Source organism: Pteronotus mesoamericanus, unplaced genomic scaffold (assembly GCF_021234165.1).
Source record: "Pteronotus mesoamericanus isolate MK-2021 breed Mesoamerican mustached bat unplaced genomic scaffold, CSHL_Meso_final scaffold_85, whole genome shotgun sequence".
Lineage (NCBI taxonomy): Eukaryota > Metazoa > Chordata > Mammalia > Chiroptera > Mormoopidae > Pteronotus > Pteronotus mesoamericanus.
The window spans coordinates 73369203-73396391 of NW_026555329.1; the positions used below are offsets into that span (position 1 = coordinate 73369203).

The following is a 27189-nucleotide window of genomic DNA, read 5'->3' on the forward strand; positions in this document are numbered from 1 at the left end:
GACTATTTTAAAAAAGATGATGATAATAACCCTTTAGTCTGCTTGTTCACTGAGGGAGGGGCTGGAAGAGCTATCAGTTTCATCCAGGCATGAGAACAAATCATTCCAGCCAGTTTGTAGGGGCGCTCCCGAGAAAACAAAGTTGCTCTCTGTTTATAGCTTGTTCCAAGAGCAGGTTGCACGTGACAAGCAAGAGAGCAGAGCAGGGAGACGGAGAGGCTGGCCGCATCCTCAGCCTTCACTGCCCACGTTTCATCCCCTGGCAGCCGGCCTCGGCTGACAACAGGGAGAAGTTTAATGTTACACAGACTGGAATTTTTTAAAACCAAAGAGAAGAGGCTAATTGTCCTGTTATTTCCTGGAAAAGCTGCATGAACCACCCACGATTTCATGCTGGAGAGAAACAACCAGGAGGTTTGCGAGCAGCCGTGGGGAGAGGAATAAATTGCCCTCTGCCTGCATCCAGCAAGTCCAGCTTGTTCATTAACAGTCACATTTACTCCGAGTTTTATAATGTACCACAGTTTATATGCTACAGGATGTTATCAGTAAGGTTAATTTGATGAAAAGTTAAGACCTTTAAACAGCAGAAACTACTATGTAATGGGAAGTACCTCTGAAAATCCTGTAAACCATACAGGTTGAATTTCGCTGAAAAGAATTTACAAGAGTTGTCAAACTTAAAAATGAATTACCTGTTTTTCTTTAACGAAGCAGGCAAGTATTTCTCATGCCATGATGACAGGAGACTATCAGGAGTACACAGCCGTGCAACCTAAAGTCCGCTGTTTGGCAGCCGGCATTCATGCCCACATCCTTCTGGGCTACTCTGTTACAGGGACTAGAACTACGGAAACTACATTTCCTAAACGCCCCTGCCTTCAGGGTTCTGGATGTGCTTTCTTTCTGCCCGTGTATTCATGCTAGATTTCGTAGGTGGAAGGAAAAAGTGGCATTACTTTTTCTCTGGCAGTACCTAGCAAAATGGGTAGGCCAAGGTAGACTTAAAATTCTGCCCTAGCCTCCTATCAAGTGACCTCCAATCTGCTCCCATTTCAGTATTTGGGGGGCAGCTCCGATCAGCAGTGGGGAGGTTCCCTGCATTTTTTCTGTTCTGGGTAACAGCAGCAACCTCCTGATACTCTGAACTTCCAAACATTAATGGCAACGTCCCCGAACTCCTGCGGTCCTTCTGTTAGGGCCACGAGCGCCTCGATGCCCTGCGCTTGGTTCCCTTCTGCTGGGAAGGCCTGCAGGGGTTTCTCTGCCTGACCGAGCCCAAGAAATGGACGTACTTAATGGGTCCCTTTAAAAGTAATTTTTAAAACCTATAAGTGAGGCATTAACTGCCTTTTTAAAAGAAACTCGTGTGATGAAGAAATTTGAAAATGGATGTTTAGAAATGTTTATCACTATGTGATTGTGTTACCCAAAATAATGTGTGAAACCAAGATTTTCAAGATAATGAAACACACTGAATTACATTGTTTTCAATAAAATAAACTAATAATCTTTCTTTACTGAGAGAAATTAGGACTTTTTTTTACTGTTAATAAAAATATTTTCAATATATTGCTTATTTCATTGTTAGAACATTTTAATTTCTATTTTGTATATGTTTTCAATGTATATACTACATTAATTCAGTAGTTCACGTACATGACTTAAAAATAAACACAAGGACTATGGCAGAGGCACAAGATGTTCACTGCTACAAATACACACTGTCAAGGTTAGAAATCATTGCTTTAGGACACACACCTGGAGTATCCCAGGTGCTGGCAATGCGTGCCTACAGATATACTCTCTCAGATACACCCTTGGATTAGTTCTGGCTCTTTCCCACCAAAATTTACCCCAAAGTCCCATGTTCATGGCCAGGTAGCCAGTCACTGCTGTAGTTGCAGAGTTAAGGCTGGACACTATGGGGTCTGCTCCCACAGTTTTATTGGGCATAGAAAATTTGTCCCCAAACAACTCCTTTACCTTCAGAGAGCTCAAAGGACAGAATAATGGTGGATGGACATTGCCCCAGCCCAACACTTGGACTCACATATGCTGAAGATGCCCTCACATCATTTGGGTCTCTGCTCAAATGTCACCTTACCACTAAGGACAGCCCTGAAGACATGATAAAGCAGCAGGTCCCGGTTCCCTGTCCCCAGCTTTATTTTTCCCCGTAGCACTCATCAGCATTTGACAAATTTTATGTTTTACTTGTTTATTTGATTGTCCACCTTTCTAGAATGGAAGCTTCATTAGTATAGGAAGTTTTATTACTTTTGTTATCCTGGCATCTTGCAAAGTGCCTGACTCATAGCAGATGCTCGATAAAAATTCGATAAAATACTTGTTTTGCCAGCCTCCCTTGACTATTACATGGGAACATGACCCTGGCCATGCTAATTAGCAGTACTCACCCCAGAACATGACTCTTAGGTAATGACTTAACCCATTCTGAACAACTGGAAGGAGAGAAGCCAGCTACAGGCAGTGTCCTGGAACAGCAGCCATGGTGTTGGTGTCCAGTCCTTGTCCAGTGTCACTGTGTCAGCCTTGCAAACTGTAGGGACTGTGTCTGGTGACACTTTCACTGGAGCATATCTGGGGTAGGATTTTGGGTGAGGTTCTTGGCTGTGTAGCTTCCAAGCCTGATCTCTAGCCTTACCAGGAAATTCTGAGACTCACCCAGCATTTTTTAAATTAAAATTCCATTTCTGGCCTTGGCTGGTGCGGTTTAGTGGACTGAGCGCCAGACTGCAAGCTGAAAGGTTGCTGGTTTGATTCCCTGTCAGGCCACATGCCTGGGTTGCGAGCCAAGTCCCCGGTTAGGGGTGTGCCAGAGGCATCCAATTGATACTTGTATCTCTCACACATCAATGTTTCCCTTTCCACATCTTGCTAAAAATAAATCTTTAAAAAAATTATTTTACTGCTATAAAACCTTTTCTTTCATTAAATAGGCTTTGAGCATGTTCTTTCTCTCTGGAATACACCCATGCCTTTCCCCCTTTCTTTTTCCTAAGCTCCAATAGCCTTCTTTTCCCTCTGTAACTAATTTCCTGAGCCCATGCAGCTCAGCTGGTGCACCTTTTCCACCTCTGGGACTTTCTAAATAAACTTTCTCTTATAATTTGGGAAAAAAAAAAAAAAAAAGGGCTTTGAGTTGGATTGCATGGGGTCAAACAGCAGTTCTCCACTGACCAGTTGCCTAAACCATGAAACTGCTCTGAGATTGCTCCCACATTTGTTTTACATTTAAGTTTATTGGGGTGACACTGGTTAACAAAATTAGAGTTTTCAGGTGCCCACTTCTACAACACATCATCCGTACACTGTACTGTATGTTCACAGGCCCCCCCCACCCCCCGCCGCCCATTTGCAAGTGGGTAAAATCAGAGTACTACCTCCTAGGATTGTGGTGAAGGTCAAATGAGATGTTACCTGTAAAATGCCCTGGGATATAGTTTACACACTTGCAAACCTAGGTTATATAAGGCCAACAGAAGTCTTTTTGACAAAGTGTTATTTATACCTGGCTGCTAATGTTTGTAAGTAATGACATTTCAAAAAACATTCTGGATTTACAACTTCTCTCTAAACATCAAAAGCTCACCCTGGCTGGTGTGGCTCAGTGGATTGAGCACCAGCTGCGAAACGAAAGGTTTCCAGTTTAGTTCCTGGTCAGGGCACAGGCCTGGGTTGCAGGCCAGGTCCCCAGTTGGGGGCATGCGAGAGGCAATCAACCATTGTTTCTCTCCCTCACTTTCCTTCTCTCTGAAAATAAAATCTTTTTAAAAAAATCAAAAGCTCTGGGACCACACTCCCACTTTTCAACAATGAGATTGTGCTGAAGAGTCTAGCTCCTTTGGAGGAGGTAGGAACCCACGTGGCCTGATTCATTCTTGTTACCTGCCTGGTCGCTGAGTTTGTAGCCTGCACTAGGAATTTATACATAGATTTCCTAAGGCTGCAAAAGTTTAGCTAAACTGTCTCTAAGAAACTTCAAACTGATTTGGTTTTTGATTGCTGCACAGTAATTCCAAAACATAGTTGAATTATTCCTAAACAGTCATTTTATTATCTTTAATGTTTCTCTGGATTGACTGTGTTTAGCTGGACGACTGTCCTCTCCACAAGGTGTTGGCTGAGACTGCAGTCATCTGGGAATGTCCGTGGATTGGGACATTCAAGATGGTTCCCTCACATGGAGGGTAGTTGGTGCTGCCACCTGAGGGCTCAGGTCCGCCCATCTCAGTAGCCCTCTAAGTGCCTTGAGGCTTTCACAGCATGGTAGCTAGATAGGAAGCAGGAAGTAAAATCTGCCAATTTTAAGTCCCGGCATTCCATAGAAGAGTCCCAGAATGTCACTAGTGCTACTTCCTATTGGTCAAAGCTAGTCACAAGGCTGGCTGACATTTAAAAGGGGGAGGGATGGGTGGGAAGGAAAATAAGTGTCTGCTCTTGAGATAAGTATACTCACACAATCAGGAGAGGACTGTTTGCAGGGGGCAGCATATCTATGGAGACTGACTAGTGGCTACATAAAGCCAACATTTTATGATCTATTTACTCTACCTTGATGTAAGAATGGCTTAGGGTGGAAGAAAAGCCTCTTGGCAGCTCAGTAAAAAGGAACTCAAAATGACTTCTTACTGCAACAGGTCAACAGTTATTGAAGGCCTACTTCCTATAAATTCCCCCACTTACTCAGAGCTGGCTTAAATTCACTACATCTTATTTCTAACAAATTTTTGTTAGGAGGATTATCCCTAACCCCTTCTGCGTATTTGCCTTTAAAAATCAGATACTTGTAAAAAATAGTAAAAAAAAAAAAAACAACCACCAGATACTTGTGAATTACAGGTTGACAAAATGAATATTTATAAATGTTAACAGGGAGATTCATTCACATTAAGTCATTCTAGTTTCCTCTTCTGTTGATTCTGGGAGTGTCAGGATTCCAGCCTAAATATGAAAGGTTACATACAGTTGGCCACAGCTCTAACTGGTGGACTCTGACGGGAGACCTAGAAAAGACCTGTTAGAGTGGGAATTCCTGAGTCTCGAGCAGTTGCATATTGGCTCACGTGGAAGATGATGCAGCTGAGATAACCTAGCTGTAAAAGGTAAAATTATGGAGGTAATCCAGAGAAGCCCAGAAGTGAAGTGAATCATTTTAACTTAACCACAACGGCCTAGGTAAGTGTCTGGCCTAGACCTCCCGAGGAAACTTGAAGCCCAAAGGGCAAATAGGAATATTAATACAAACGGTTAAGTTTGAGGCAGAAAGGATAACAAGTGTGGTAAGACAATGAGAGAAGTTCAGATAGCTGGAGGACAGGGTGATAGGAAACAGAACATTGTGAGTTGAAGGCTGAAATAAGGGTCAACTTAGGTTTGGCCAGTAGTCTGAACTTTATTACAGGCACTGGGGAGCCACTGCGAGATTGTAATCAAGGGTTAAGGTGGCTGAATCTCAGAGAAGTGCCTTACCCAAGTTATACAATTAAGAACAGAATCAGAAAATAAACCACTCCTAATTATTTCCAACGAGCTAATTCCTAACGCACTAATCCTCCGTTGTTCCAAGTTTATTACTGAACCTCCAATTCGCAAGGCAAGTGATGGCTATGTACCTCACCACTCTGCGGAAATAGCCTCGGCCCTTCAACCGGAAATAGAAAATGACCTCTGCAAACGCCACCTAACGGTGGGCTAGAAGCAAACAAAGTCCGGAAAGCCGCAACGCCGGAAACGGCCGGCTATTTCCGGTTAAAAACCCTACCGAGCACACTCCTAGAAGGGCGAGTCTCGGAGATTCAGCCAGTTCGTCCAGCGTGCTCGGCTCCGCGACGTCGCAAGCCTGCTTCTGCGCAGGCGCAGGAACACCCACACAGGCACACGCGTATGCAAAACCGTGCGCGTCCCCGTTCTCCGTTCGGCGCCACGGTGCTGTTCGAGGGTAAAGCCTTTGGAGTTGTAACGCAGCCTTTTGTTCTCTTAACTACAACTCCCAGCATGCTTCGTCTCTCATATTGGTACTAGGTGTGGTGTCCCAGGATAGGTTAAGGAGAGACCATGGTAAAAATGACGTACCAAAGAGGAAAAAATTGAATACGTCGTTGCAGGATGTCATTTGCAGAAGCCCCAGTGGCCTAATGGATAAGGCATTGGCCTCCTAAGCCAGGGATTGTGGGTTCGAGTCCCATCTGGGGTGATTAGTTTTTTCCCTTCTTTCCTTCTAAGAAACATTTGCAACGATACACCAACTTAATTTTACTTAAAAAAAAAAAAAAAGCTAAGTGTATGTGTGGTTTTATGCTGTTAGGTTACACTTTAAGAGAATCGGAACACTATTCTCTTCCTCTGATTTTGGGAAGTCAATACGTTTAATTGTTATCTCCCCTAAAAATAGTTTCAGCGTGTTCTGTTTCAGGTCGACTTCCGCCAGCCTTTCATTACTCGAGGTTCAAGAGGTCGGCCAACTAATAACTTCTTAAATGCAGCTAAGAAAGGACTTCCTTTTCCTTCGCCTGGCTTTTCTCCTAGCTCGTCAGTAACCCTCGGCTTCCCTTTGCCTTTCCCTTAACTCCTTAGGGCTCCGCTCGGCTTTCGATTAATAAGGCTCCGCAGAGAAGGGAAGTGAGACTTCCCACTGTTTTGCAATCGATGAGGGGAGCCGTTAGTGTGGGTCCGACCGTACCATTAAGCGGCTGGGCTTAGGGGTGAGGGAATTAGAGGGGCGTAGGGCGCCGTAGGGCGCCGCAGGGCACCAGCCTCAGAGCACGGGAAAATGGCGGCCCTCGGGTCTCCGGCGCGCACTTTGCGAGGCCTTCTACGGGAGTTGCGCTACATGAACGCAGCCACTGGCCGACCCTATCGCGACACCGCAGCCTATCGGTATCTCGTGAAGGCTTTCCGTGCACATCGGGTACGGAAGCCTCTGTCCAGGGTTGGGAGGGAAAGTAGGAAATGGGCGGGTGAAGAGAGCGCCGGGCCCTAGCACCGGGCTGTCTGAAGCCGACCCTCCCACCCGGTCCGATTCCTTCCGAGAAACCCCCAGGCCCTACCTGGGCTCTGGTCCCTGGCCTTAGCCCAGGGGTTGACCCTGCACGGGCGGGAGGGTACGTCGCCCGGGGGTGGAGCCGTTCCTTAGGATTTCATTGGCTGTCTTTGGAGGAACTACGGGGGGGAAAGGTGTGTGTACAAGGTGGACAAGTGTAGGGTCACTACCCACAACATCTGTCCACTCTCCCCGCCCCTTCCGTCGTAAAGCTATTTTCAGAAGCAATTTTTGAGGCAGAAAAAAAACCCAACCAACTAATAATGCATGGAATATAGGGAGCTTCCTGAAGAGCAGGAACTGTTTCACTTAATTTCTACCTCCTACACCACTTTGAAAAATGGTGCCTTGTAGAGCGGAACTAGAAACTTGTAATGGGCTTGTACTGTCAGGTATGACATTAACCTGCTTTTGGACGTTGTAGTTTTCCTTCTGTGGCTGCTAAATGGGAACATAGGGGAAGCCATCCTTGAGAAATTCCTTTGTGAAATCCATACACCGTATCCTCCTTAGGCGAGAGCAATAGAATATAGTTTCATTTTTTTTTTAAATGGACAACTGAGACTAAGGGACAGTGACCCTTTAAGCGACATGTATAAGAACAACTAAAATCTAGGATGCCTGGTTCCCAAATGAGAGTCTTCCATTAACTACTGCCTTTGAAGTTATGAAGCTGGTCTGGAGAGAGGTTGCAACCTACCTCAGAAATAATACATTGGAGAGTCATCTTGGGCTCTGCAAGAAAACATACAGTCTTTTGAACCATGTAGGAGAATGGAGAACTGTCAACCTAAATGCTGAATTTCTGAGCCATGGAAGTTAGAGTTAGAATACAAAATATTAGAACTAAAATTCAGCTAATTGTTAAAAGGCCACAGTGTTAGGGACTTTTAGGAACTTGGCTAAAAGCAATGAATAAGATGCACATAGGTCCTGTCTTACAAGAAGTTTACCGTCTACCTGAGGGTCATCCATATGACCAAGCACTTAGAGTAAGTCAGTGCTCAGGCAGTAGACAACAGTGATTTCTAATACGCAGGAGTAGGTTTTCAGAAGGCAATTCATTAAGCAGGGACTTAAGGATAAATTGGAGTTAGAAAGCAAATGGTGACTGGGAAGGATGAGATACAAGTAAATAAGCTGCACAAATGAAGTCTAGAAGTGAAAACTGACAACTGAGAATGGCTAAAGCTTACAGGGTGATTGGTGGAGTGGAGGAAGATGAGGTAGGTGGTAGAAAGAAGGTCACTCAGATTATTAAGAAGGTGTCATGTTTATAGCTGTCCCCTATGGAAGCAGTATTACTGTCCTTAAGAAAGGCTTGGTAATTGCTCTAAAATTCCTCGGCAATAAATCAGAAATTCATGCTATAAATTCCAGAAACACCACTCTGTGGAATGCACATAAGGATATGGGGAATGGTTCCTATTTCCTGCGGGCTCAGTGCCAACTCAGTCTTCATGTATGCCCATTCTCTCTCTCCGTTTCCTAGGCTGAAGGAGTTCAGGTGGGGAGAAACCTCCCCTTTCTCCTTAGGGAAAATAGACTTCTCTATTTCATTTATCTCTTTTGATTCATTTACTATGTTATATTCTTGATTGACCCTTCTCTCCAGACTCCTCATGATTCAGGCCTAGCTAAATCAAGGACAGTATTCTCTTGTTCTATACTAACATAGAATTCCTATTTCAAATCCTACAGTTTAGGTTTATATACCAAGTAGATACTACCGTTTGTTAATGTTTGGCATTGGTGTTGATCTCATAAATTTTTAACTATAAAAAATTGATTAAAGCAGATGAATTGTTTTTGAACAGCATTTGAGTGGCATTTTCACACATGTGATCTGCAGATCTTAAACCATACATTCTAATTTTGATTCTAATACTAGGTATTTAAATAAAGAAAGGGGATTCTGTAGGCAGTGGGGCCAGATTAATCCACACTGGACAGGGCTCCTGAAGTCATTCGAGGCTATGCACCCATCTCCACCTCAGCCTTCCTGCCCCTTTCTCACAGCCTCAGAACCCAAAACTGGTCAAGTGAAGGACAGTGGACTAACTTCCTTCATCTGGAAATTAATTATAAAGAAAAAAACAGCTTTTAAGTCACTGAGGACTTAAGAATGGCTATGAAGTTTCCATCTTCTGAGCATCATCAGAATCCAGGTTTTTCAGATGGATAAGTAAATTGTGAGAGTAAGAGTAACGTGAATATATGCATATTACTTTTAGATGTAAAACCTTCATTTTATTACTATTGAGGACAAAGCTGTTTTTTAGACAAAATAAATTTTAAATTGTCATTGACGTGAAAGGCATACGTCACATTAACCGAAGTCCACAGTCATGTAAGGAGCAGCCCTTTATTTGAAGGGGAGAAAGTTCTAAATTATATTTCTGAGGTGACATTAATGACCAGTGACCTGATTATAGTTGTCCACCTCTGTCATTCACCAACCACCCAGCCTCCTTGGGCTTTAGTTTCCTCTTTTGTAAAATGAGAGAGTTGAAACTAGAAGACTTTCTTCCACTATTAAAATGTGTGCTAATGGTTAACTATCTTGTACCAGTCTATGCAAAAGAAGTATGTATCTATCATTTTAATCCACTCCTGGAAATTTCCCCACTTTGCTTTCTCCCACCTCCCTAATCTATCACCAATGGATTTTATGTAATGCCCTTATGACTTCGTTGATTCTAATGTAGAAAATAAGGTGCAAAACTGCTATTCCCTGTAGTGTTTTCTCAATTTGTTGAGATACTGCTTCCCAGAAATTGTCATCAGTTTGGCTAAAATAAACTCACAAAAATTCTCTTAAAAAAAAAAGGTGTGCTAATTCAATAAAACACTTCTATGAAACTTTGTAAAACTCTTCTTAATTGCAAATTAACTGGAGGTCAGCTTTCTGAATTATCAATTACAGAGTTCCTGTGTGTATGTATTAAGTGTACATATACATGTTTCTATTTCCTTTTCAGTTGTATTTCATTCTCTAGAATGTTTATTAAATCTTATTTTGTGGCCTTTAGGTGGGCTGTTGATAGAGTATATGACTTTGCTACTTCTCTAGGTCACCAGTGAGAAGCTGTGCAGGGCCCAACATGAGCTTCATTTCCAAGCTGCCACCTATCTCTGCCTCCTCCGCAGCGTCCGTGAACATGTGGCCCTTCATCAGGAATTTCATGGCAAGGGTGAGCGCTCAGTGGAGGAGTCGGCTGGCTTGGTGGGTCTCAAGTTGCCTCAGCAGCCCGGAGGGAAGGGCTGGGAGCCATGAAAATGGAGAAATTCCTTGGATGCTGCCTTCATACAAGAATTTAATTATTTCTATCATTATGTATTTATTATTAAATTTTTTTTAAAGTTTAGGGATTTTTTCTGTAATTTTGTTGGCCAAGTGTTTCTTAAGGACATTTCATCTTTACTCTCAGTGAATTTACTGAACTTCTTACACTAGATTGATTGATGTTCTGCATTTACTTTTAAAACTCTTTATTAGTATTTTTATTTTAAATAGAAGCCTATTGGTAAGGAATTCAAATAGTATAGACATAAAAGCCCTCTTTTCTTTTTTTAAAGATTTTATTTATTTTCAGAGGGAAAGGGAGGGAGAAAGACAGAGAGAGAAACATTGATCGGTTGCCCCTTGTACACGCCTAACCCACAACCCAGGCATGTGCCCCTACCAGGAATCAAAAGCTGGGTGACACCCAACCAACCGAGCCTCACTGGTCAGGGCAAAGTCTACTTTTCTTTCCCTTTGTCTCTCCCTTCTCCCATTCCCATTCCCAGGTGGTCACTATTACTAATATGTTCATATGCATCTTTTCAGATACTTCCTATGCATATACAAATATACAATTGTACTTGATTAGAAATATACTAATATCCTGGTAGGAAACAAGTGGCACACTCAAATGGGGTTATTGAGGAGAGTTAATGAGATACATAAAGATGTGGCCTGAATTAAGGTCAACAGGATGGGCTGACAACAGTGGGGTGTTATTATGGGGTGAGTAAAAGTAGGTTAATAATAAACAATACAATCATTCATAAATAAAAAAAAAACTTCCATGTACTCATACTGTAAACCTACTTTTGCCCCCCACTGTACTGCATCCCTTGGCCTGGGAGAGGTGACTCTTAGTATAAGATCATGGACACCACTCAACTCTAGGCCTCAGGAGGAAAACCAGGGAGAGGGAGAAAGAATACACTGACTTCTCCTTCTGCCTTCAAACCTTCATGTCAAATTGCTCTTCCTCTTTAATTCTCTATTGGAGCGCACTTGACCAAGTGAAAAACTTGGGCTTCATTCTGTATTCCTCTCTCCTTTTTCCACATCCAATCAGCTGGCAATTTCTGCTTCTGTAGTAGGTCTAACATCCTTCTCCCTCCTCAATCTTCACTGCCTCTGTCCTACTTTAGGCACTGATAATCTTCTGGTTGAAGTATTAAATTATTCTCCTAAATGGCCCTCTTGTTTCTAACATCCAGAATTTCTCAAATACAAACTATTCTTTCTGTAAACTACCAAGTCGTCTTTATCTTCGCCCTTTGTGGCATATGTCAGAGTCTTCCGGTATCGTAATTGTAAACATGTCTTACCTAACCTCTTTTTCTTGGACTGTATGGTTCTTGAGAGTAAGGATCAAGTGTCATTCATTTTTATGGTCTTGAAAGCACCTGCCATAGTGACTTAAATATAGAATTATTCAATCATTGTTTTGAATTCACTGCTCAGTTAATTTTGCTCATTGGAAGGAATATAATCTGAACAGACCTATTTATAAAGCATTGCACCATCTCCTAAATAATAGTATTAAAATAATAGTATTAAGAGGTCAAACAGCATTATTCAATTGACCAGATCAAAAACTAGAAATGTCTTTTTTTCTTTTTAATCCTCACTCAAGGATATGTTTATAGATTTTAGAGAGAGAGGAAGGGAGTTTGAGGAGGGAGGAAGCATCGTTGTTAAGAGAGAAACTCTGATCAGTTGCCTTGCAAATGTGTCCCCACAGGGATCAAACCTGCAACCTAGGTATGTGCCCTTACCGGAAATTGAACCCAACTTTTTCTTGGTGTATGACACAAGGCTCCAACCCACGAGGCCACCTGGCCAGGGAGAAACTGTAAATGTTTAACATACTTCTCTTCCCGTCTGTTTCATCGACATGGTATTGGGTTGCCCAAAAAGTCCGTTATGGTTTATCCGTAAAATGAAAGACACATTTTCCATTTTCACAAATAACTTTATTGGTTTGGAAATTTTGAGTATGTCGGCTATCTCCTGCTATTGGCTTCTAGTGGTTAGAGGCCAGCAGGGCTGCTAAACACGTTCCAATGCATAAGATAGCCCCACAGCAAAGAATTATTTGGCCAAAATGTCAATAGTACCCAGAAACTCCACAAACCATTTTCAACATGTTTGATTAGTCACAGCACCTTCTCCATACACTGCACAAATCATTTTTTGCATTTCAGTTGCCTTTTTACCTTTCTAGAAATAATAAAGCATAATATGCCAAAAATGTTGCATATTTTCTCCCATCTTCAATATTAAAATGGCTGCACAAAAATTCACCAATTTTGGTTTTTTTTAAAATGCAGACTGACATGACAACTGTCACAATACAATCTAACAAAATTATTTTGAAAGACGTTAAAGACAACTAAGCGCTGCTAGAGCCATTACAGGAAAAACATAATGAACTTTTTGGCCAACCCAATATATTACTATCCAAACATGTTTGCTAAAAAGGAAGCAAAAGGATTAGGATAGGTTGATGTTTTCATTTTCTTGTTGTTACAATATTATATATACAATAAATAACCTTTTATAGAAAGCAAATGGACGCAGAACTGCCTAACAAAGTAAGAAATATTATGGCCCTGGCTGGGGTGGTTCAGTGGATTGAGCACCAGCCTGTGAACTGAGAGGTTGTGAGTTTGATCCCGTCAGGACACATGCCTGGGTTGTGGGTCAGGTCCCCACTAAGGGGCAAGAGACAGGCAACTGATCCATGTATCTCTCCTGTGTTGATATTTCCTTCCCTCTTTCTCCCTCTCTTTGCATCTAAAAGTAAAAAAATAAAAACAAAAACAAAAAACAAAAAAAAATATTTATTCCAGGTTTTAACTCATGTAGACCTCGGTTTTAATCCCATCTTATAATTTACCAGCTGTGTAACCTTGGGCAGGTTAGTTGAATTGAACTTGCTCCCTCTTCTCTAAAACGGAAATGCCATCAAGGTGGTTGTAATAAATGAGAATAATGTTTACATAAAACATTTGCACAGTACATAATAAATGCCTGACAAAAGAAAATCTTATTTTCATCTTTTTTAGTATACTCTCATTCTTTTATCACAAACCCTCCTCTAAGCCTTATTGCCACCAGTCTTCTTGGAGTATGGATAAGTTATTTCTTGTGGTTTAAAAAATTTGCTCAGGCCATTTTTGTCTGTATGTAATCAATCTGTACCTCTTATTAAGAATTAGCTGAACTCAGTGTTAGAAAGAGAATGAATTGATTCTGGAACATGCACTGTATTAGTAATCATCCTTTCATACTAGGAAGTTCCCAGAACAAGAGAATCCTGTCGTTTTGGCACTGTGTTAACTTACTACTCTACTTTTTGATATGGTACTTGCTTTATGACATTTTTGACTTTGCTCTCTCTTACCTTTTCTCCTTTACCTTCAACTGCTTCCTCTCACTGAATTCTATTAGGATTTAGCATATATTTAGCATAACTCAAGACTCTTTCAAGTGCAATAAATAAAAATAAATTCAGCCTTGACCAGTGTGGCTTGGTTAGGCATCCTTCTGCAAAGTGAAAGGTTGCTGGTTTGATTACCGGTCAGGGCACATGCGTGGGTTTTGGTTCCAGTTGGGACAAGTCCAAGAGGCAACTGATCAATGTTTCTCTCTTACATGGATGTTTCCCTCTCTCCCTATGAAAATAAATAAATAAAATCTTAAAAAAAAATAAAAAAATCCACACCCAGATACATCACAGTAAATTGCAGAAAACCAAAGGCAAAATTGGAAAGCAGCCAACTATCTTCAAGAGAAGGTAGTGACAGACTGAGAACTGACTTCTTAGGGGCAATGGAACGTAAAAGGCAGGAAAGATACAATCCATATGCCAAAAAAAAGTAACTTCCAGTTGAGAATTCTAAACCCAATAAATATATTCATCTGGAATGAAGAGAAGCAAAATAAAGATCTTTTCAGATCAACAAAAATGAGAGGCCCTGGTCAGGTAGCTCAGTTGGTTAGAGCACCATCCCAATATGCCAAGGTTGAGGGGGCAATGCCTGGTCAGGACACATGCAAGAATCAACCAATGAATGCATAAATAAGTGGAACAACAAATTGATGTTTCTCTCTCTCTGTCTCTTTCTCTCTCTCTAAAATCAGTAAATAAAAATAAAGTGGGAGAGCCCCTTGCTAACAGGCAAATACAAAAGCAAACAAACACGGTAGGCAAACTTCTATAAAGAGCCAGATAGAAAATATTTTAGTCTTGCAGGCCATATGCTATGGTATCTCTCATAACCACTCTGCCGTTGTAGCTCAAAAGAAACCACAAACAATAGCAAATGAATGTGCCTGGCAGTATTCCAATGAAATTATTCATAAAAATAGGTAATAGGCTAGATTTGGCCTGTGGACTGCAGATTGCTGACTCCTGTCCTAAAGTTTAAACTTCAGACACAAGGGAAATGATCCCAGGTGGAAAGGCAGAGATTCCAGAAGGAATGAAGAACAAAGAAAGAGGTAAGTAAACATCGATTATATGAAACTTGGTTTTTAAAAAAACAACTAAAACACATAAGAGCATATAACAAGAAGTTAAATGGAGTTGGCTTCCTAGATTCCTTGTGATGTCTCTCTGGGGGACTTGTAAAGGTATTGATGAAAGTAGACTTCGATACATTAAAAATGCCTGTTATAACTTCTAGGGTAACCCTTAAAAGAATAAAAATGGAATAAAACTTCCAAACTACAAGAAGGGTTAACAATGGAATGATTAAAAGGCAAGCAAGAAAGGAAAGAAATATTAAACAAAATATTTGAGACAAATAGACAACATAAAAAGTTCAAACCGAAATGTAGGACTAATGACATGAATATAAATGATTAAATGCTTCAATTAAAAGTGATTATCAGACTATTTAAAAACAAAAATTAAATGCTGTTTATAAGAGATGTAAGCAACCAGAAAGGTAAAAGACAAGGTTAAGACTAAAATCCCTTGACTAACATAAGTTTTCAACACTTTAGTAATTTCTCTCTTACAGATACTATACATACATAATAGTGCATCTGTTTGGGACACAGTAATTGAACATTTTTCTTTTATTGTACATAATTTTCAAAGGATGACATTTGTAGTATTTGGAGTGGTTTGAATCTTGAGTTATTCGAATAATTGAATGGAACTGTTTTGGCAGTTACTAAAGGCAACGTGATTCCAAAATTTTTATTGGCTCAATATGCATATAAAAGTATCCAGGGTCAATGATTGCTATTTCATGTTAATTTTTTGTTGATCATGCTAATAAAGTTCCAAAGCAATGTATATAAAATTTTAATGAAACAAAAAATACACCATTATTTCCTTTCAAAGTATCTAGAAGTACCTATATCTCATCCTGAAGAATTAAAGAGTTTATAAAAAACAAAACGTTAAAGCGCTGGGGCCAGGCTTTGGGCTCAGCATTTTCTTTTAGCTCTTTTAGTTCTCACAACAATGCTATAAAGTTCCTATTTACATTAAACATGACATTAAGAAATAAATTGCTCAAGGTCCCACCAAAGGTTTTGAGTCCAGGGCGACGGCAAGTTATGAACACAGGCTTTTTCCGTTGCTGCTGATACAATAAAAAGGCCTTATCCTTCAAATTTCTCTCAAGCAGGAAAAAATTCTCTGCAAGATCACCTCCTCTCCTTCCTCAGAATATCGCTTACTCTCCGTAATTTAGACTATCAGCTTCCTGCCGTTATTACAAGTAATGATGATATTAATCCGAAATGCGTTACATCTCTTGTTTCCCAGTGTATCAATTCCGGGTGTTATTTCCCGAATTTGACTTATCCCCGTGCGGGGAGCTTAACGCCTCTATGTAGATGAAAGAAAACGAACCAGATAGATGTCAGATCTCCACGGCTCCTTTTGTAAAGGGTCGGGCAGCAGGGAGAAAAAGGTTGAGTCTGCACAATTCATGGTGGGCCCCTGAAAACGAGTTAATTGGTCGGTAAGTATTCGTCAGGAATACGCCCATAACTATTTTGACTGCAAACAGTCGAGCCGACCCGCAAGGTCTCTTACTCACTTTGAATTCGGCCTAACCTTCCGGTACATTTACTAATTTGGGCTTGGTTCACAAGTACAAGGTCCCTCACAGCCCTATCCGACCTGTAGCGAGGAACATAAGATTTGGCGCCTAAGGCGGATCCTGCTCCAGGGTTCGTGGAAGCACCAAACTCTCGCGATATCTGAGGGGAGGGGGCAGGAGAACTCACGTGCACGCGCACGAGAGCCGTTAGGGTGGAACCCTTCCTGGGCGGGGCGGGCGGAGCGGGCGGAGCAAGTACAGTTGGACGGCAGTTGGTGGAGCCCCCGCAGAAAACGACTAAGCGCGAGCAGCGTGCGCGCTCACGTCGCAGCGACGGCGGTGGCGAGCGGCGTCAGAGCCTGAAGGGGGGGGTGACGGCTGCTGGCGGGTGGCTAATATCGCTTCTGTCCCAGGAATCGGACAGGGATTGAGGGAACGAGGGTCGTTTTCGGGGGCTGCTGTCTTCCGGGTACGCGTCGTCTTCAGGAGCGCAACCCGGACTCTGCTGTAAATCCTCTGGCTCCTTTTACGCACGCTTTCGGGCGGCGGCGGCAACCGAGACAGCGTCTCACCTTCCCCCAGCCCTTCCCCTTGTCCCCCACTGCCCGAAAGGGCCTGGTCTGCGCCCCACCCCCGCCTGTCCGCCCGGCCGCTACACCGCAGCCATGTCGGCGCAGGCCCAGATGCGCGCGATGCTGGACCAGTTGATGGGCACCTCCCGGGACGGTAAGTCTCTGCCAGTGCCCTGGGGGTGGGGGAGGGGATGGAGAAGGGGCTCTGCGGGCGCACCTGGGCTTTGCGTGTGTGACTGAGTAAGGGGCTCCCAGATTGGTAACACGAGGTCCCGGCTCCGGTCCCATCCAATCAGGACTGGGCAGGCGGGCTGGGGGGGCGGTGTCCGAGCGGATTGGCGGGAACCGCTGCCAATGGGGTTAGGCGGGGCCTGGAAGCTGAAAGGAGAGTTTGAGCATTCAGTGTTGACTTGCCTGGACCGGAGAGCCCACGTCTCTCTTGCGTAGTCCGGCGGCCAGTTTAGTGGTCTGATTAGGTACCTACGGACCGCTAGAGCCTCCGCCCCCTGTGTTGTTCCCTAATCCAGAGCTTTGGGATCTTTGGGATCTTCCCTCGCCGCCGCCCTCCCGAGCATCCAGAGAGAACGGCCCCCACCCCATCCCCTTTACCTGGGTCCGGAGGAAACCTTTTACTAAGAATCCAGTCCCAGAAATGCACACTCGACCCCCCGCAAGATCAAGTATTCTTAAAAAATCTGACCCAAACCATGGTTTCTTGAGTGGGTGTGTTTGGCCCCATTTTGTGGAAAAGAAAAATGTTATGTCCTGTTTTTCCGAGACCTCCATTTTGTTAGACAATTTAATAGAGGCTTTGTTCAGTAAATATTGACAAATCTTGCATGTGCCCCAAGTAGAGCCATTTTGAAAATGTGGTGCCCAGTGAAGTAGAATTGAGGGAAACGATTCCTTTAGGCACTTAGATTAGAATTTGTATAGAAAACTACTAATTGCTGGATATCTTTTTGTTATAAAGAGAATTTTTAAATAAAAAGATGAAATGTTGCTTTTTTGTTGTCGGTAATTAGTAATGTACTCTTTAAAATTCAGCTCAAATCCATGCTACTATGGAGGAAAGATCTAGTTCAATACTTTCTTAAAAACAAAATAAAACACTTGTTTATTTTTGTATGTTGCTTGTATAGGCAAATAGTTTCACAGCCATTGGAAAATTGCTTTTAACAAGTTAAATTGCTTGATATAAAAGAAAAGACACAGTCTTAAATTTTTAAGTCGCTCTTATAATTTTCTTGAATGTTTTGCAGCAAAATATGTGAGTAGTTTTTTAAAAATTTATTGAATTCAAACATTTTTGGCAATGCATATTTAGAATGGCTTTTCGGTGTTCACAGTTCAATTTTAATAAAAACCCATAATGGGAACTTTATTCCTTGTAGAACACGTAGACAAATAGGTGTAGATGTCAGGTTTACTTGTGGTTGTATAGAGAGGAGGGAAAGATTGGGAAAGAAATGAATTTTATTTGTGTAGTAAATCCTTGAAAGGTAACAGTTTAAAACGCCACTTAGAGAAACTTACCCGTTATCATTTTTCACTTTTAGATAAGAATGGTCATTTTACATCTGCAGCATGTCTTAACATTGCTCCTTTTTCATTATGAAGACACAATTGTGAAGGGGCTTATTTTAGGATTTTAGCTGGCAGAATTATTCTATAATAAAATTATAGAAATTGTTTAATATTTATTTTCCATAATCTTTTAGATCCTAGCTGGATACCATTTTTGGTACCTTCTGCATGGATTGAATTTCCTAATTTTACAGGGAGGATAATTGGATCAGAGTACACTATTTTCACCTGAAAAATTTCTGAACTAAGTAGCCAATCTAGGATTGCAAAGCTAAACCGAATATATATACATATACACACACACATACATACATACATATGTGTATATATATATTTTCCTGTGTATGTAGTTAGAACATGACATGGATTTCTTAAAATCCATCCTGTTGTGTATATAAATAAATTCATATTTTTTGTGTCTGTTACTGATTATTTATTTATTTATTGCATCCAGACTAAGAGGATTTACCAATGAATTCATGTTTAAGAGTCCACAATATTATTTAGCCAAAGTGACTAGGTTTTCACTGCTGTGTTGGCTAGAAGTAAGAAACTACTTTCAAGGAAAAGAATTGAATGTTTTTTTAGATACATAAATTCTTTTATGTATACATAAAAGATATTAATCAGAACATTCTTTTCCTTCTTAACCCGATACCAGATAGTTGAATGAGTTTACATATTTCATTTTATGATTGAGGACCTTTACATAATTAGAGTTGTTCTTTATTAGCATGTAGTCAACTTCAAGTTATCCAGGGATAGGGGAATGTGGATACTTCCTCAGTAACACTATGTAATATGAAACCACATAATGGGAAGCTTTGTATTGGACACAGGAACAGCATACAGGGACTGCTGTTGGTTGTGTTTGGCACTAAGGTGGAATTGGGGATTCAAGAGGTGAGAGAGAGTTGGAAAAGGTAGGTAGGAGGTATTTAAGGCAGCTCTGTCCAAATTTTTTTTTTTTTTTTTTAAATTTTAATCCTGGATACTAACTATAAAGCAACCACTGTCTTCCAGGGTAGTGGGACTCAAGGTGGCAATAACCCCCTCAACCTTTAGTGTCCCATCTTTGAGGGAATCTAAAGTGGCACAGGAGGCTTGGGGCAGTGGGCAAACCTTGTACCTCCTGCTCCCCAAAATCAGAGTTTTTAATTATTTTTTAAACTCCTTGGAGATTTAAGTCTGTTAAATGTACCTTATTTCGAATTACTTAAATCAATTAATCATTTAGATTATCTAAACTTCACTGAAATTCTCAGGAATAGGAATTTTAGTGGCAGGGAAATGGAGAGGTAATTTTTTTTTTTTTTAATTGAGACTATCGCCGTTGTCCCCATTCTTCCCCCCCCTCCCCCACCCCTATGGCCCCTCTTGGAGAGGTAACATTTTTTTCACTGGGCACTTCCAGAAAGGACAGTCCTGGGTGAGTGGTGACAGTGGGGGGCTTTGGACAACCAGAGGGCAGCATGATGACGCTGGGAGGCTGGGCAGGGGGATGACCATGAGGTGGGAGAGGAATGTCTAAGGGAGGTGGGAGGGCCAAAGACAAACTTTGCCTTCTTTGCAATTTTGCCTAGGGCCCTGGTGGTGGCAACCGCCTGTGTGCCACTGAAAATCGTGCCGATGCCTGGCATACTGCATAAATGGAAGCAGGGTACCGCGTGAGTTGAAACATTGGTCACACTATATAAAGTTTGTATATGTGAATCAGTGTAACTCATACCCATGTAACTGGGGGTCTGACTGTATTTGGATTTTTCTGATAAGGCATCATGGGCTAAGGAAAAGAGCACTGGGCTGAGACTCAGGAGACCTGGTTTCTAGCCCCAGCTGTACCTCTAATTGTAACCTTGGGTAAGTCGCTTAACCTTTTTTGCCTCAAGTTAAATCTGTAATTTGTTAAATGGGAAACCAAACAATTTCCTATGTTATACTCCAAAAATCTTGGAAAAATAATATTTTAAATTTTTAGGAGAGAGGAAGCATAGTACATAGAAATCAGTATCTTTCATCTGAAGTGTAGGATATGTTAAATTTTATAAATATCTTTGTTTTAGTTGTTAGAATTGAAAGAAGGGAGAGGGATAATTTGTTCTCCCTGAACTATTCCATTTGAAAGCAGAGAACAGGAAGATGCAAGCAGCAGTTTGAGGCCTGTCAGCGTGACACTTGGAGGAACCCAGTGCCTTCACACAGACTATGGTGATTGGTGCTGAATTGGGTTAATTGCAAGAGTGTCCCTTAGTTAAAGCTCTTTTGCCAATAAATACAGTTTGGTTATGATTAAGTCTCTGGTTTTGATCCCAGATAGGCCTGGCAGGATGCAGGGAGAGGAAGAGGAATTAAACAAAATTGAGGGTGTGAATTTAGATTGCATTCTTTGTTTAGAAACTAGGGAAGTTATAGAAGGTAGCTTTCAGGATTTCATACTTCTTAATTTCTGTCACCTTTAAATGGGTTCATAGACCATCTCTAAAACGTTAAAATAACCCAGGAATGAAAATCTGCCCTCAAAAGTAACCAGTAGATAAAAAGAATGTAGCATATAGAATAGAATTTTATGGCATCATTAGTTGTCCATCATAGTTAGGGAGTGTTTGGTGCAAAGTAAAGCTTACAGATAACTTTAGCTATTTTTGATGGTCATCTTCCTAAACTTGATGCTATACTTCCTCAGTTAATAATAGAGTACATTAATCAGAATTTAATATTCTTTGTTGATTGGTTACATTGTTCAGTAGTTGTAGTTTATGGGCTGTAAACTTAAAAGATTGCTCATCCTGAGAGCTACCCAGGAAAATACAGGTCAGAAAATTATTTACTTGTTTCTAATGCAAGTCAGTGATACATGACTGTAAAACTTACAGAACAGTATGACACTGATGCCTTTCTGCAAAATAAATTATTTAATTAAAGATTGAAGTAGTAGTATTCAGTGGTTTTTCTTAATAAAATTATCTTTACTGTAATCTGTGTTCCTCGACTTGTCATCAACATTGACAGCATTTTCTTTTAATTTTTTTCATTAACATAATTGACCATATTTATTTCTTGGTCAGTTGTAAGCCATTCTTTTATTTCACTTGAATTGTTCATTTTAAGTGAAGGAGGCATAGCCTTTAATATGTAAGCACACTTTTTTTTTTTTTTTGAAATAATAATGGGGTATATCTTACTCTAGAGCTTGTAAATTCTTTAACAGTATGAGAAATTTTAGCAAGCATAAGGTTGAACAATAGTTAAACATAAAAAGGTTAAACAGTTTTAGTAAATATTTGAATTAATCAGAGGTCCAGGCATATCAGAATACTGAAAGCTTTGTTGACACCCACATATTGAATCCATTAAAAAAAAAAACTATTAACTCATTTTGCATTTCGAACTCTGAATAATATTTCTACTACAGAACAGCTCAGAAAACAGTAATAGTATCACCTCATAAAACCCTCCATTGTCGTTGGATTCTTTAAAGTTGTTTAGTTCCCTTCAGGAAAGCCTTAGAATTTTGAGATATTCTTTTACTTCAGTTAAAAACAATTAAAACCAGGAAAAAAATCATTTTGTTTATCACTGCATAATCTCTGTAAGCAGCAAGTAGATGCTTTGATTTGGTTTGGGTAAAAATGTCATATAAGCATAAATGGTGGTGAGCTCCTTATACAAGATGCTAACAGGAATTCAAGGGCAAGTAGGTATCATGGGTCAGTGTTGAGTAAGATAGTGGTTCAGTACCAGGTGTTCCGTACAGACATTAAAGCTCAAAGTTGCTAAGGGTTCACGCAAGCAGTGGGGTTCAGAGATAGGCAGATGCTCCTCAAGGATGGAATTCCAGAAAGGTGATTGAAATGGATTGAATCCTAAAAGCTCAAGGCCATTAGTATACTGTTGTTAATATAGAAGAAGCATAAACAAAACCGCTACCCAACTTAATCTCCTAAGAAACTGTAGACTGAGAAGATGAAAAAAGTTGGAACATTTTGCTGGAGAAAGAATACGGGAGCAAGAGAGAGGGTAAGTTTCTGATAGAAGTCTTATGGATTCAATACCCTGCAGAAAAATCATTCTGTTCTTTTTTGGTTTAAAAGTCTTGGACGGGCACCAGCAGCACTAGGGTAGAAATTGGAAGGCAAGGCCAAAATAGATGAGCTCGTCAATTTAGTAAGGTTATTGAGACTGTAGAGAAAAGTCGTTTGTAAAAACTCAGAAATTGGCTACAGCTTGAGTGTTTTTGTTTTAACTAAGTAACTTACGACTTTAAAAAGTCAAAGCCATCAGAACGTAATATGTAGCTCAGTCAACTGAATGTCATATTTTGCTGTTTAGCATGGCCTAGAGAAGAGGGATTTGTATATTTTTTTAAAGAAAAAAAAGCCACTGTCTAGATATTGATCCATACATTCTAATTTAGTTGTGAAGCATCTGCAATGATGTTTGACTTTTGTGATTCAACATGAATAGAATTTAACCAGCTGCCCTTGCTGAATCTTTTGTCATGACTCCTGAATGCATGGTAAATTGTTTTTATCTTCTTGAGACCTCAGGTTTCTGTAGACCTGTTTTCTCTTTCATAGTTAAAATTTCCAGAGCTTTGCCTTTCGATAAAATAGGTTGGAGATCTATACTATATCTAGCTGTTGAGCTGCTTCTGTATTCTGTCCAACTATTAGTTTATACTTGAGGGTGTTTTAGATCAGGGCTGGCACTATGGCCCACCTGCTTTTTTGTAAATGAAATTTTGTTGGAATACAACCATGCCCATTTGTGTACATAAATTCTTGTACCCGCCTCAGGCCTAGAGAAATTCTGGGCCTGGAGTCAGCAATCTGTGCTTTAAGAAGCCTTTCACATGAATGATACACATTAAAAGTTTGAGCCGTGGCTGCTGTGGCTCAGTGGATTGAGTGCTGGTCTGTGAACTGAAGGGTCGCTGGTTCTCGATTCCCAATCAGGGCACATGCCTGGGTTGCAGGCCAGGTCCCCAGTTGGGTGCATGCAAGAGGCAGCCGATCAATGTACCTCTCGCACACTGATGTATCTCTTCCTCTCTTTCTCCCTCCCTTCCCCTCTCTCTAAATGTAAATTAAAAAAAAAAAATCTTTAAAAAAAGTTTGGGAAACCTTGTTATAGAAAAATGTTTCTCAAATGTTAGTCATACATGGTAACTTTACTATTTTTGAACCCTGTTTTTCTGTTTATTTAATATTCTTTATGTCAACTCACTTTCTAAAACATTTGTTAATTTTAAAGTTTATATCTTCAGAAAAATAAATACAATGAAAACTACATGATGTTGTAAGAGATAACTAGACTCTCTTGTCACTTACCCAATGCTGAAAATTAGAATTTGTTTGCTGTATTAAACACATGCTAAGTGCCAGTGGAAGCTTTCCCCCCCCCTTGATTTATTCATAATAAATAATCACCGGTAAGTGATTGGTGTTTAAAACATCATGTTGGTGAGATCAAGTAACACCTAAAATCATCCTTTCGACAAATCTCATACTTGAACAATACTGTTCTGGTCATTCATGTGAAAGGAAGGTTGCTTGAATTGTATAAAGCAAAGTCTCCAAGTAGAAATGACTGGCCAGAAATACACACCTATGAGATGGAGAAATTGAGGAGGCCTCATGGGTCCATCTAGGCTTCTCCGGAGAAATTTCCTCCTCTATTGATTTATCACCTCTCCACTAGTGTTGTGGTGTGGTGGTCAGCAGTTCTGGAGGATTTCACATAGTAAGACTGTGAAAAGGTGCACCTGGTTATGGGAAAAGCTGCTTATCAAAGAGAACCACTGGACTAGAGGCTGAGGTCGTGGGTTGTGATTTTACACTACAGACGGGGAACAGCAGGGCATGCTTACTAGAAGAGTTGGTCCATCTCAGATTCTACGAAACATTATTCGTATTTAGAGTTCCCTTTGTTGCAATTTAATTTGCCTCTTAGTTTTAGAGGGAATACTTCCCCAGACATGGATTCTATGTATTTATTGGCTGATGTGCTTTAGGGTATTGTAATTGCTCATAGGAATAGAATCTTTCGGGAATATTCCCATCTTGCTGAGTTGCTTTAGTTCTTCCTTTCCTTTCCTGAGAGATTATGGACATGCTTCTATTGTCTTTTGACTCTGCAATAAAGTAGTGACATAGGTCTCTAATCCTGGAGGGACTGAAAATGTATTGGGGAGTGAAGAATTTACTCATGAAGCGATGAATTCTCTGATACTGATTGCAGGTGTCCAATTTTGAAAAAAAAAAGTTTAAAAAAATGCAAAGACAATCAGATACCTATAAAAATGAACAAATGTTATTTCTTGTATTTTCCCCTACACAGTGTAGGGGACTGTAGAAGAATATAAGGAACCATTTATAATATTTAATTTAAGGAACATATTTGGTGTATAGTCAACACATTGCTTCTGTGTTGTTTCAGTAGTTGTAAGGCTCAGTCTCCTTCATGGTAATCTGTTTTTCATTTTAACTTCTGTTATCATTGAGTTGTCTGTCTTGATATTTTCATTTCTTTTCCCTTTCTCTTTTCGCGTCATTGATTTTAAATTTGGAGAGGCTCTGTTTAGCTTTTATAGCTATCATTAACCAATGAGAACTTGTCTTTTTAATAGATAAATCAGCCATTCGCTTTTTATTTGGTTCTTTTCAGCTGTTTCTTCATAGACACAGATAGCTTTCACTACTTCTAATTTTGTGTATAGAAAAGTTCTGCTGCATGATAGAAGGCACCAAGTATCCAGAGTAGGAGTGTTGCTAAATCAGAATTGCAGCTCTGCAAGTAAGTACCAAAATATAAATTTAGCAGGCTGCAGCTTCTGTTTTTTAAATCCTCACCTGAGGGCATTATTTTTTTTCATTGCTCATTGAGAGAATGGAAGGGAGAGAGAGAAACAGCCATGCGTGCAAGAGAAACATCAATTGGTTCCCTCCTATGCGCCCAGACTGGGGATCCAACTGCAACCCAGGTATGTGCCTTGACTGGGAATCGAACCTGCAACCTTTCCATTATGGGACGATGCTCCAACCATGTGAGCCACGCTGGCCAGGGCAGGCTGCAGCTTTTTAATGAGCTACTTTATGGCATACATCCATAAAACAAATTCTGTATACTCCACTTTAGAACTTGATTTTTAAGAAACTATTTACTCAAGCTTTTCTAATATATTTCTTAAATCTAAGAGGAGAAATATGTAGATAAATTTCGTAATGCACATATCTTCCCAGAAATACGATGGCAGTAACCCCTGCCAGTGGCCAAAACTCTGTGCTTGTATAACGAGAAAAGATATGGTTGTGGCAAGCAGTGGAATAGAGTCCTTGGAATGTAGGTACTTTAATATTTCTGTTCTCATACTTCCATTAACATTCTGCTAACTCTGAAAGACCCTATAAGCTCTTTTTCCTACTATCAAAGCTGTTTCCCAGTCTCATTCCTTATGATTTTGTTATTTGGATTTTCATAGTCAAGTAGGCTGGTGGATTTAAAAAGTTACTCTAGCATTATTAATCTCTACTCATATTCTGGAAATTTCTTCTGCAATGGGCATTGCATTTTAAGAATGTCGGACTTGTCATAGGGATTGTGGTGGGGGTGTTACTAGTTCCTGCTTGTAATTATAAACCTATAGGACCCCATAAAAGTCTTAAGAGGGATAGCCTTTCTGAACTGTCTAGTACCCTTATTTTTGTATTTTCTGGGGAAGAAAAAGCTGCTTCTACTGCTCAGTATGCTTATAAGTTCTGTTAGGAAGAAGCGACTTTGACATTTGGAGGGGAAAATGCCACAACTGGTTTTTCCTACTGTCATCTTTGGCTGAGTATACTTTCCTTTCCTTATAATAAATATATTCCTGAAAAGTTTGACATGTATTGAGTTATATTAAATGTTTTCAAAGCATTTATAATCGTTTTAAGTTAAAACACAGTAGTGAGTTCTTTTATAAATGAATTGTATGCTTTAAATTGTATAAATATGCTGTGAATTAAACTGAGTATATTTATTAACAAGAGAAGATGGGGTGGTTTTTTTTAAAGGTTAATTACAAAAGGATTCTTATAGGTGAGTTTTAGGCTGAATTCTAAAGGAACAACAAAGGTAGGTGGGGTAAGTTAGTAGAGTTGGTGAGGAAATTGGAGGAGGGTGTAAAAGTGATCAAATTGGTTCTTTAGTGTAATAGTCACTGTGCAGCCATAGTCACCTGCGTTTACCTTGGTTCCACATGAATACATAAGGGTTTACTAGTACCTTGCCATGTACTAGATTAGAAATTGGTCATGAGTCTTTGTAGAGCTCCCACCTTATTATGTGGATTCAGTAGCTTATGTTGTAAGAAATAGTAATAAGAGGGTAGAACATTTCTCTGCACTTGAGAACTCAAGGGCACAGAGAAATGAGAAGCTATAAGCTTTCAGTTATATACCTCTCGTTCTAGCTCTGGCTTTCCTTTCACTGAAGGAGTATGGATTTTATATTAGAGGGAATGTATCTGTCCTGTCTTAAGCCAATAGTGATATGTGGCCCCTAAAAAGTATACTTGTGGAGAGAGCTTTGGTTGTCACATTGGAGACTGTCAGGGCTTTTCCCCATTTATAAACT

General features: G+C 40.3%; 2 protein-coding genes and 1 non-coding gene across 5 annotated transcripts in view; all 3 read left to right on the top strand.

The window, feature by feature from the left end:
- The first annotated feature begins 6147 nt into the window (after positions 1 to 6147).
- TRNAR-CCU (transfer RNA arginine (anticodon CCU)) lies at positions 6148 to 6220 on the top strand. The gene has a single exon. It is a non-coding gene; the product is annotated as a tRNA-Arg (tRNA).
- Positions 6221 to 6637: 417 nt separating this feature from the next.
- FMC1 (formation of mitochondrial complex V assembly factor 1 homolog) lies at positions 6638 to 10434 on the top strand. Its single transcript, XM_054564149.1, has 2 exons — positions 6638 to 6934; positions 10140 to 10434. Exons 1-2 carry the CDS (start codon positions 6797 to 6799, stop codon positions 10341 to 10343), a joined length of 342 nt encoding a protein of 113 aa, XP_054420124.1. The 5' UTR covers positions 6638 to 6796; the 3' UTR covers positions 10344 to 10434.
- Positions 10435 to 16739: 6305 nt separating this feature from the next.
- LUC7L2 (LUC7 like 2, pre-mRNA splicing factor) overlaps positions 16740 to 27189 on the top strand; it is a 59158-nt gene continuing 48708 nt past the window's right edge. The window contains exon 1 of one of the 3 annotated variants that reach the window (XM_054564146.1): positions 16740 to 17143. In XM_054564146.1, coding sequence (XP_054420121.1) covers positions 17083 to 17143 — 61 coding nt within the window. In that variant the 5' untranslated portion in view covers positions 16740 to 17082. Of the gene's footprint in view, positions 17144 to 20158; positions 20244 to 20417; positions 20437 to 27189 lie in introns of those variants that run through there. The other 2 variants (XM_054564147.1, XM_054564148.1) reach the window with 2 other exon arrangements.